A 12,296-nucleotide genomic window follows, 5' to 3' on the forward strand; every position below is an offset into this window, starting at 1 on the left:
TAAAGCAGTGTCACTTCTATAGTATTTATTATATTGAAATGTTTTATTTTCTGTCTTCTTTCCAGTTTGACAGTGCTGGCTGGCTCTCCGGTGGAGCAGAGTAGGCTGCAGATGGTCCTGGCCTCGCTGACCTCCAAGACCGATGTGTTGGCCCTGCTACAGGAGGCCAAAGCTCTCTCTCAGGTAACCAAACACAGTGTTTTTTTAGGTCACAGATGTATTTCTGCTGTCTTTACTGTGTGTGTGAGTGACAGGAGTTGGTATTAACAGATCTGGATTAAGGCTAGAGGACAGGAGCGTGAACGATATGTCTGAGACAGTATTTTCATCCTTGTCTTGAAAACTCACTTCCGGTGTCTCTGTGTGTGTGTTGCGTCTGGTCCCCCCTCTACCCTAGGTTAAAGATGATACCCACTTTGTAGTCTTCTCCAAAGAAGAGGGTTCGGGACTTGGTTTCAGCATCGCTGGAGGAGTAGACCTTGAGCAGAAGTCTATATCTGTAAGTACAGTAGTGTGTTTTGTATTTTAGCAGAAATGCTATTTGGATATTTGAGCAATGTAATGTTGTTAGGGAATCTATTTTAATTTGAAAATATGTCACATTTAGCTAAAAGGGGATTATGTTGGATTTTCTTCCTACAGATCTACACAACCTGTTCCACATGGCACACGCACTTTTGGCAGCAATTACAACTATAAATAATTTAGAATGAGTTTGTAAAATTACAGCTATAAATCGTTTAAATCTTTTAGAATGTAAAATTACAGCTATAAACCACTTAGAATGTAAAATTGCAGCTATAAATAATTTAGAATGTAAAATTACACCCCAGAGTGTCACAGTCATCATAATGAGGAGACCAAGGCGCAGCGTTGTAAGCGTCCATCTTCTTTAATTAAAGAACGAACAGTAAACAAAACAACAAAATGAACCATGAAGCTAATATGGCTAGTGCAGAACAGGCAACTAAACATAGAATATCAACCCACAAAATACCCAAGGAATGTGGCTAGCTAAATATGGTCCCCAATCAGAGACAACAATAAGCAGCTGCCTCTGATTGAGAATCAATCTAGGCAACCATAGACATATAAACCCCTAGACATACAAAAAACCCTAGACAATACAAAACTAAACAAATCACCCTTGTCGTACCCTGACCTAACCAAAATAATAAAGAAAACAAAGATAACTAAGGTCAGGGCGTGACAGTACCCCCCCCCCAAAGGTGCGGACTCCCGGCCGCAAACCTAAACCTATATAGGAGGGTCTGGGTGGGCATCTAACCTCGGTGGCGGATCTGGTTCTGGACGCCGCCCCCCCTTCATTACACTGATTCCTCCACTCTTGTAGCACTGACCCGTGGATCATTGCCGGAGGCTCTGGACTGCGGATCCTCGCTGTAGGCCCCGGGCTGGGGACCCTCGCTGCGTGACTCATCGCCGGAGGTTCTGGACTGGGGACCGTCGCTAGAGACCCCGGGCTGGGGACCGTCGCTGGAGACCCCGAACTGTGGCCCGTCGCTGGAGGTTCCGGACTGTGGCCCGTCGCTGGAGACCCCGGGCTGGGGACTGTCGCTGGAGACCCCGGACTGTGGCCCGTCGCTGGAGACCCCGGGCTGGGGACCGTCGCTGGAGACCCCGGGCTGGGGACCGTCGCTGGAGACCCCGGACTGTGGCCCGTCGCTGGAGACCCCGGACTGTGGCCCGTCGCTGGAGGTTCACCGGAGACATAGTACGCAGAGCCGACACAGGATATCCTGGTCCAAGGAGGTATACTGGAGACCAGGAGCACTGAACCGGCACCCTCCTTCCTGGCTGGATGCCGTTTCTAGCCCGGCAAATGCAAGGAGCTGGAATAGAGCGCACCGGGCTAGAATAGAGTACTGTAGACATTGTGCGTTCCACCGCATAACACGGTGCCTGACCAGTAACACGCTCCCCACAGTAAGCACGAGGAGTTCGCTCAGGTCTCCTACCTGCCTCATGCAATCTCCTCGTGTGCTTCCCCCCAAAAAATTATTGGGGCTGCCTCTCGGGCTTCCGTGCTAGCTGTGTACCCTCATATCGACGCTGTTCCGCCTGTGCTATCTCCACCTGCTTGCATGGCAGGGTCTTGTCCCCTGCGATTACCTCTTCCCAGATTCAGGATGTCCTCCACTTCTCTTTCTCCCTGGTCCAAGACGTCCACTCCTCTTTGGCACGCTGCTTGGTCCTTTTTAGGTGGGTTGTTCTGTTACGGTCGTCATAATGAAGAGACCAAGGCGCAGGGTGGTAACCGTACATCTTCTTTAATTAAAGAGCGAACACTGAACAAAACAACGAACCGTGAAGCTAATATGGCTAGTGCAGAACAGGCAACGAAACATAGAATAACAACCTACAAAATAAACTAGGAATATGGCTAAACATTATGGCTAAACATTCAGGGACGTCAAACATTCAGGGACGTCAAACATCCAGGGACGTCAAACATCCAGGGGACGTCAAACATTCAGGGACGTCAAAAATCCAGGGACGTCAAACATCCCAGGGACGTTCCAGGGACGTCAAACATCCAGGGACGTCAAACATCCAGGGGACGTCAAACATTCAGGGACGTCAAACATCCAGGGACATCAAACATCCGGACGTCAAACATCCCAGGGACGTTCCAGGGACGTCAAACATCCTAGGGACGTTCCAGGGACGTCAAACATCCTAGGGACGTCAAACATCCAGGGACGTCAAACATCCAGGGGACGTCAAACATCCAGGGGACGTCAAACATTCAGGGACGTCAAACATCTGGACGTCAAACATCCAGAGACGTCAAGCATTCAGGGGACGTCAAACATCCAGGGGACGTCAAACATCCTAGGGACGTCAAACATTCGGACGTCAAACATCCAGGGACGTCAAACATCCAGGGGACGTCAAACATCCAGGGGACGTCAAACATTCAGGGACGTCAAACATCCGGATGTCAAACATCCAGAGACGTCAAACATTCAGGGGACGTCAAACATTCAGGGGACGTCAAACATCCAGGGGACGTCAAACATCCTAGGGACATTCCAGGGACGTCAAAAATCCAGGGGCGTCAAACATCCAGGGACGTCAAACATCCAGGGGACGTCAAACATCCAGGGGACGTCAAACATCCAGGGACGTCAAACATCCTAGGGACGTTCCAGGGGACGTCAAACATCCGGACGTCAAACATCCAGGGACGTCAAACATCCAAGGGACGTCAAACATCCAGGGGACGTTCCAGGGACGTCAAACATCCGGACGTCAAACATCCAGGGGACATTCCAGGGACGTAAAACATCCAGGGGACGTCAAACATCCAGGGACGTCAAACATCCAGGGGACGTCACACATCCTAGGGACGTTCCAGGGACGTCAAACATCCAGGGGACGTCAAACATCCAGGGGACGTTCCAGGGACGTCAAACATCCGGACGTCAAACATCCTAGGGACGTTCCAGGGACGTCAAACATCCAGGGGACATTCCAGGGATGTCAAACATCCAGGGGACGTCAAACATCCAGGGGACGTCAAACATCCAGGGACGTCAAACATCCAGGGACGTCAAACATCCAGGGGACGTCTAACATGGGACGTCAAACATCCAGGGGACGTCAAACATCCAGGGACGTCAAACATTCAGGGACGTCAAACATCCAGGGACTTCAAACATCCCAGGGACGTTCCAGGGACGTCAAACATCCAGGGACGTCAAACATCCAGGGATGTCAAACATCCTAGGGACGTTCCAGGGACGTCAAACATCCAGGGACGTCAAACATCCAGGGACGTCAAACATCCTAGGGACGTTCCAGGGACGTCAAACATCCTAGGGACGTTCCAGGGACGTCAAACATTCAGGGACGTCAAACATCCAGGGACGTCAAACATTCAGGGACGTCAAACATCCAGGGACGTCAAACATCCAGGGGACGTCTAACATGGGACGTCAAACATCCAGGGACGTCAAACATCCAGGGGACGTCAAACATGGGACGTCAAACATCCAGGGACTTCAAACATCCAGGGGACGTCAAACATCCAGGGACGTCAAACATTCAGGGACGTCAAACATCCAGCGACTTCAAACATCCCAGGGACGTTCCAGGGACGTCAAACATCCAGGGGACGTCAAACATTCAGGGACGTCAAACATCCAGGGACTTCAAACATCCCAGGGACGTTCCAGGGACGTCAAACATCCAGGGGACGTCAAACATCCAGGGACTTCAAACATCCCAGGGACGTTCCAGGGACGTCAAACATCCAGGGGACGCCAAACATCCAGGGGACGTCAAACATCCAGGGGACGTCAAACATCCAGGCTGCTGCACAGGCCCGTATCTGCACAGTCTAGTCTAGAGCTCATGGTTAAATTGTACTTAGGAACAACAACAAAAAATGTATCTCTAAATAGTTTTTCTTTGGAAAAATGCACCATAAATGTATTTTACGGACGTGTGTTTTAGTATTATACAGGTAGAAAGATTTTTAAAAGTATTTTCAATCAAAATACTTCAACTGACATCATCCAGTGTCCTGAAAATAAAAATGATTTGCATTAAATGCAATAATACACGTATTTTATGATATATAACCTCATTTGCATGTTTGCATAACATATTTTAGAAAATGTTTATTACAAAAAAAGTATATTTGTGTTTACATTTAACTGGTAAAAGTTGATTGTGATATGATTAAGAGGGGGAAATTACCCTATGAGGGTGTGGTATCAGACCTCAACCAAGTAAACACTGCTGACAAATGTGCTGTGGTTGATTTATTTTGATGATATGCTAGAAATCACCCAAACGGGTTCGCCCTCCTTGTGTACTGGTTCTACACTGAGTTTACAAAACATTAGGAACACCTGCTCTTTCCATGACATAGACTGACCAGGTGAGTCCAGGTGAAAGCTATGATCCCTTATTGATGTCACTTTTTAAATCCACTTCAATCAGTATAGATGAAGGGGAGGAGACAGGTTAAATCCACTCCAATCAGTGTAGATGAAGGGGAGGAGACAGGTTAAATCCACTCCAATCAGTGTAGATGAAGGGGAGGAGACAGGTTAAATCCACTCCAATCAGTGTAGATGAAGGGGAGGAGACAGGTTAAATCCACTCCAATCAGTGTAGATGAAGGGGAGGAGACAGGTTAAATCCACTCCAATCAGTGTAGTTGAAGGGGAGGAGACAGGTTAAATCCACTCCAATCAGTGTAGATGAAGGGGAGGAGACTGGTTAAATCCACACCAATCAGTGTCGATGAAGGGGAGGAGACAGGTTAAATCCACTCCAATCAGTGTAGATGAAGGGGAGGAGACGGGTTAAATCCACTCCAATCAGTGTAGATGAAGGGGAGGAGACAGGTTAAATCCACTCCAATCAGTGTAGTTGAAGGGGAGGAGACAGGTTAAATCCACTCCAATCAGTGTAGATGAAGGGGAGGAGACTGGTTAAATCCACACCAATCAGTGTCGATGAAGGGGAGGAGACAGGTTAAATCCACTCCAATCAGTGTAGATGAAGGGGGGGAGACGGGTTAAATCCACTCCAATCAGTGTAGATGAAGGGGAGGAGACAGGTTAAATCCACTCCAATCAGTGTAGATGAAGGGGAGGAGACGGGTTAAATCCACTCCAATCAGTGTAGATGAAGGGGAGGAGACAGGTTAAATCCACTCCAATCAGTGTAGTTGAAGGGGAGGAGACAGGTTAAATCCACTCCAATCAGTGTAGATGAAGGGGAGGAGACTGGTTAAATCCACACCAATCAGTGTCGATGAAGGGGAGGAGACAGGTTAAATCCACTCCAATCAGTGTAGATGAAGGGGGGGAGACGGGTTAAATCCACTCCAATCAGTGTAGATGAAGGGGGGGAGACAGGTTAAATCCACTCCAATCAGTGTAGATGAAGGGGAGGAGACTGGTTAAATCCACACCAATCAGTGTCGATGAAGGGGAGGAGACAGGTTAAATCCACTCCAATCAGTGTAGATGAAGGGGAGGAGACAGGTTAAATCCACTCCAATCAGTGTAGATGAAGGGGAGGAGACAGGTTAAATCCACTCCAATCAGTGTAGTTGAAGGGGAGGAGACAGGTTAAATCCACTCCAATCAGTGTAGATGAAGGGGAGGAGACTGGTTAAATCCACACCAATCAGTGTCGATGAAGGGGAGGAGACAGGTTAAATCCACTCCAATCAGTGTAGATGAAGGGGAGGAGACAGGTTAAATCCACTCCAATCAGTGTAGTTGAAGGGGAGGAGACAGGTTAAATCCACTCCAATCAGTGTAGATGAAGGGGAGGAGACTGGTTAAATCCACACCAATCAGTGTCGATGAAGGGGAGGAGACAGGTTAAATCCACTCCAATCAGTGTAGATGAAGGGGGGGAGACGGGTTAAATCCACTCCAATCAGTGTAGATGAAGGGGAGGAGACAGGTTAAATCCACTCCAATCAGTGTAGATGAAGGGGAGGAGACGGGTTAAATCCACTCCAATCAGTGTAGATGAAGGGGAGGAGACCTGGTTAAATCCACTCCAATCAGTGTAGATGAAGGGGAGGAGACTGGTTAAATCCACTCCAATCAGTGTCGATGAAGGGGAGGAGACAGGTTAAATCCACTCCAATCAGTGTAGATGAAGGGGGGGAGACGGGTTAAATCCACTCCAATCAGTGTAGATGAAGGGGAGGAGACAGGTTAAATCCACACCAATCAGTGTCGATGAAGGGGAGGAGACAGGTTAAATCCACTCCAATCAGTGTAGATGAAGGGGGGGAGACGGGTTAAATCCACTCCAATCAGTGTAGATGAAGGGGAGGAGACAGGTTAAATCCACTCCAATCAGTGTAGATGAAGGGGAGGAGACGGGTTAAATCCACTCCAATCAGTGTAGATGAAGGGGAGGAGACCTGGTTAAATCCACTCCAATCAGTGTCGATGAAGGGGAGGAGACAGGTTAAATCCACTCCAATCAGTGTAGATGAAGGGGAGGAGACTGGTTAAATCCACACCAATCAGTGTCGATGAAGGGGAGGAGACAGGTTAAATCCACTCCAATCAGTGTAGATGAAGGGGGGGAGACGGGTTAAATCCACTCCAATCAGTGTAGATGAAGGGGAGGAGACAGGTTAAATCCACTCCAATCAGTGTAGATGAAGGGGAGGAGACGGGTTAAATCCACTCCAATCAGTGTAGATGAAGGGGAGGAGACAGGTTAAATCCACTCCAATCAGTGTAGTTGAAGGGGAGGAGACAGGTTAAATCCACTCCAATCAGTGTAGATGAAGGGGAGGAGACTGGTTAAATCCACACCAATCAGTGTCGATGAAGGGGAGGAGACAGGTTAAATCCACTCCAATCAGTGTAGATGAAGGGGGGGAGACGGGTTAAATCCACTCCAATCAGTGTAGATGAAGGGGGGGAGACAGGTTAAATCCACTCCAATCAGTGTAGATGAAGGGGAGGAGACTGGTTAAATCCACACCAATCAGTGTCGATGAAGGGGAGGAGACAGGTTAAATCCACTCCAATCAGTGTAGATGAAGGGGAGGAGACAGGTTAAATCCACTCCAATCAGTGTAGTTGAAGGGGAGGAGACAGGTTAAATCCACTCCAATCAGTGTAGATGAAGGGGAGGAGACTGGTTAAATCCACACCAATCAGTGTCGATGAAGGGGAGGAGACAGGTTAAATCCACTCCAATCAGTGTAGATGAAGGGGAGGAGACAGGTTAAATCCACTCCAATCAGTGTAGTTGAAGGGGAGGAGACAGGTTAAATCCACTCCAATCAGTGTAGATGAAGGGGAGGAGACTGGTTAAATCCACACCAATCAGTGTCGATGAAGGGGAGGAGACAGGTTAAATCCACTCCAATCAGTGTCGATGAAGGGGAGGAGACAGGTTAAATCCACTCCAATCAGTGTAGATGAAGGGGAGGAGACTGGTTAAATCCACACCAATCAGTGTCGATGAAGGGGAGGAGACAGGTTAAATCCACTCCAATCAGTGTAGATGAAGGGGGGGAGACGGGTTAAATCCACTCCAATCAGTGTAGATGAAGGGGAGGAGACAGGTTAAATCCACTCCAATCAGTGTAGATGAAGGGGAGGAGACGGGTTAAATCCACTCCAATCAGTGTAGATGAAGGGGAGGAGACAGGTTAAATCCACTCCAATCAGTGTAGTTGAAGGGGAGGAGACAGGTTAAATCCACTCCAATCAGTGTAGATGAAGGGGAGGAGACTGGTTAAATCCACACCAATCAGTGTCGATGAAGGGGAGGAGACAGGTTAAATCCACTCCAATCAGTGTAGATGAAGGGGGGGAGACGGGTTAAATCCACTCCAATCAGTGTAGATGAAGGGGGGGAGACAGGTTAAATCCACTCCAATCAGTGTAGATGAAGGGGAGGAGACTGGTTAAATCCACACCAATCAGTGTCGATGAAGGGGAGGAGACAGGTTAAATCCACTCCAATCAGTGTAGATGAAGGGGAGGAGACAGGTTAAATCCACTCCAATCAGTGTAGTTGAAGGGGAGGAGACAGGTTAAATCCACTCCAATCAGTGTAGATGAAGGGGAGGAGACTGGTTAAATCCACACCAATCAGTGTCGATGAAGGGGAGGAGACAGGTTAAATCCACTCCAATCAGTGTAGATGAAGGGGAGGAGACAGGTTAAATCCACTCCAATCAGTGTAGTTGAAGGGGAGGAGACAGGTTAAATCCACTCCAATCAGTGTAGATGAAGGGGAGGAGACTGGTTAAATCCACACCAATCAGTGTCGATGAAGGGGAGGAGACAGGTTAAATCCACTCCAATCAGTGTAGATGAAGGGGGGGAGACGGGTTAAATCCACTCCAATCAGTGTAGATGAAGGGGAGGAGACAGGTTAAATCCACTCCAATCAGTGTAGATGAAGGGGAGGAGACGGGTTAAATCCACTCCAATCAGTGTAGATGAAGGGGAGGAGACCTGGTTAAATCCACTCCAATCAGTGTCGATGAAGGGGAGGAGACAGGTTAAATCCACTCCAATCAGTGTAGATGAAGGGGAGGAGACTGGTTAAATCCACTCCAATCAGTGTAGATGAAGGGGAGGAGACTGGTTAAATCCACTCCAATCAGTGTAGATGAAGGGGAGGAGACAGGTTAAATCCACTCCAATCAGTGTAGATGAAGGGGAGGAGACTGGTTAAATCCACTTCCAATCAGTGTAGATGAAGGGGAGGAGACTGGTTAAATCCACTCCAATCAGTGTCGATGAAGGGGAGGAGACAGGTTAAATCCACTCCAATCAGTGTAGATGAAGGGGAGGAGACTGGTTAAATCCACTCCAATCAGTGTAGATGAAGGGGAGGAGACTGGTTAAATCCACTCCAATCAGTGTCGATGAAGGGGAGGAGACTGGTTAAATCCACTCCAATCAGTGTCGATGAAGGGGAGGAGACAGGTTAAAACTTTTTTTTTTTTAAGTATAGAATATGTTCTAAATGAATAAAAAACACACAAAAAATATGATTTCTTGATTGCGTATACTCTTCACACCCCAGAGTTAATACTTAGTGGAAGTGGCTCGCTGTAGCTCTACCTGGCTCTCCCTGAGAGAGAGAGAGAGAGAGAGAGAGAGAGAGAGAGAGAGAGAGAGAGAGCTGCCCACGCAGTAGCTCTACCTGGCTCTCCCTGAGAGAGAGATGCCCATGATGTAGTTCTACCTGGCTCTCCCTGAAAGAGAGAGAGAGGTGCCCATGCTGTAGCTCTACCTGGCTCTCCCTGAGAGAGAGAGAGAGAGAGAGAGAGAGAGAGAGAGAGAGAGTGAGAGAGAGCTGCCCACGCAGTAGCTCTACCTGGCTCTCCCTGAGAGAGAGATGCCCATGATGTAGTTCTACCTGGCTCTCCCTGAAAGAGAGAGAGAGGTGCCCATGCTGTAGCTCTACCTGGCTCTCCCAGAGAGAGAGAGAGAGAGCGAGAGAGAGAGAGAGAGCTGCCCACGCTGTAGCTCTACCTGGCTCTCCCTTTGAGAGAGAGAGGTGCCCACGCTGTAGCTCTACCTGGCTCTCCCTTTGAGAGAGAGAGGTGCCTACGTTGACAGACTGTGAAGACTGTATAAGAGCTGTGTAGACTTTCACTAAGGCCCTGCAAACAAAATGTTTAATTTTAACTCCACCCACTGGCCAGGTCCATCGTGTCTTCTCCAAAGGGCTAGCTGGCCTGGAAGGTACCATTCAGCAGGGGGACAGCGTCCTGTCCATCAACGGCAGCAGCTTGGAGGGGACGTCCCACGGAGAAGCCCTGTCCTGTCTCCACCAGGCTAGACTGTCCTCTCAGGCCCTGGTGGTCCTTCGCAGGGGGAAGGACAGTGAAGGACACATGTCCCCAAGACACAGTGACCTGTACCACCGCACAGGGCAAAGCTACTTCCCAGGGTGCAGAGACAACGGGCCTGAGACAGCTAGACCAGGTATGGGAGGGAGGGAGGGAGACATATAAGATACTGTACATGACTGGGAGGGACAGACAGACAGACAGACAGACAGACAGACACAGACAGACAGACAGACAGACAGACAGACAGACAGACAGACAGACAGACAGACAGACAGACAGACAGACAGAAGGTGTTAAGCACAGAAACAGACAGACAGACAGACAGACAGACAGACAGACAGACAGACAGACACAGACAGACAGACAGACAGACAGACAGACAGACAGACAGACAGACAGACAGAAGGTGTTAAGCACAGAAACAGACAGACAGACAGACAGACAGACAGACAGACAGACAGACAGACAGACAGACAGACAGACAGACAGACAGAAGGTGTTAAGCACAGAGACAGACACACAGACAGACAGACAGACAGACAGACAGACAGACAGACAGTACCAGTCAAACGGTTTGGACACAACCTACTCATTCCATTGTTGACTGGTGTGTGTGTGTGTGTGTGTGTGTGTGTGTGTGTGTGTGTGTGTGTGTGTGTGTGTGTGTGTGTGTGTGTGTTTTTTCCAGTAGTGGTGGAAATGGGTCCTGACGGGGCTCTGAGGATACAGCTCCTGAAGACATCAGCTGGTCTGGGCTTCAGTCTGGAGGGGGGCAAAGCCTCGGCGCATGGAGACCGCCCCCTCAACGTCAAACGAGTCTTCAAAGGTCAGCGCACACACACACACACACACACACCCTCAGGACCGAGTCAGGAAACTCTGGTCTAGGCAGTAAGTTTCTTCCTGACTGGGCTTGTGGGCTGAGTCAGTGTCAGTACATGTTCACCAGATGTCGCCAGTGACCAGCGTGCTTGTCAGAACAGGCTGGGTCAGTAAGTTTGTCTGCCAACACAGACATCACAACGAGGAGAGGCAGTGCAAGTCAAGGAAAATCACATGCAGTATCTATTACAACAGGGTTTCATATGTCAGATGATCTAATGGATACTTCCCCAGAGTCAGATGATCTAATGGATACTTCCCCAGAGTCAGATGAACTAATGGATACTTCCCCAGAGTCAGATGAACTAATGAACTAATGGATACTTCCCCAGAGTCAGATGATCTAATGAACTAATGGATACTTCCCCAGAGTCAGATGAACTAATGGATACTTCCCCAGAGTCAGATGAACTAATGAACTAATGGATACTTCCCCAGAGTCAGATGAACTAATGAACTAATGGATACTTCCCCAGAGTCAGATGATCTAATGAACTAATGGATACTTCCCCAGAGTCAGATGAACTAATGGATACTTCCCCAGAGTCAGATGAACTAATGGATACTTCCCCAGAGTCAGATGATCTAATGGATACTTCCCCAGAGTCAGATGAACTAATGGATACTTCCCCAGAGTCAGATGAACTAATGGATACTTCCCCATAGTCAGATGAACTAATGAACTAATGGATACTTCCCCAGAGTCAGATGAATTAATGAAGTATCCATTAGTTCATCTGACTCTGGGGAAGTATCCATTAGTTCATCTGACTCTGGGGAAGTATCCATTAGTTCATCTGACTCTGGGGAAGTATCCATTAGTTCATCTGACTCTGGGGAAGTATCCATTAGTTCATCTGACTCTGGGGAAGTATCCATTAGTTCATCTGACTCTGGGGAAGTATCCATTAGTTCATCTGACTATGGGGAAGTATCCATTAGTTCATCTGACTCTGGGGAAGTATCCATTTTGTTCATTAGATCATCTGACTCTGGGGAAGTAACCATTAGTTCATCTGACTCTGGGGAAGTATCCATTAGTTCATCTGACTCTGGGGAAGTATCC

General features: G+C 48.3%; 1 protein-coding gene across 3 annotated transcripts in view; it reads left to right on the top strand.

The window, feature by feature from the left end:
* Nucleotides 1-12,296, top strand: part of pdzd2 (PDZ domain containing 2) — a 161,090-nt gene that overhangs the window by 147,442 nt on the left and 1,352 nt on the right. For 2 of the 3 annotated variants that reach the window (XM_036979212.1, XM_036979214.1), the window contains 4 exons: nt 66-183; nt 398-499; nt 10,199-10,481; nt 11,037-11,174. In XM_036979212.1, the coding sequence (XP_036835107.1) occupies nt 66-183; nt 398-499; nt 10,199-10,481; nt 11,037-11,174 (641 nt within the window). The remainder of the gene's footprint in view (nt 1-65; nt 184-397; nt 500-10,198; nt 10,482-11,036; nt 11,175-12,296) is intronic. The other variant, XM_036979213.1, reaches the window with a different exon arrangement.

Source organism: Oncorhynchus mykiss, chromosome 6 (genome assembly GCF_013265735.2).
Source record: "Oncorhynchus mykiss isolate Arlee chromosome 6, USDA_OmykA_1.1, whole genome shotgun sequence".
NCBI lineage: Eukaryota > Metazoa > Chordata > Actinopteri > Salmoniformes > Salmonidae > Oncorhynchus > Oncorhynchus mykiss.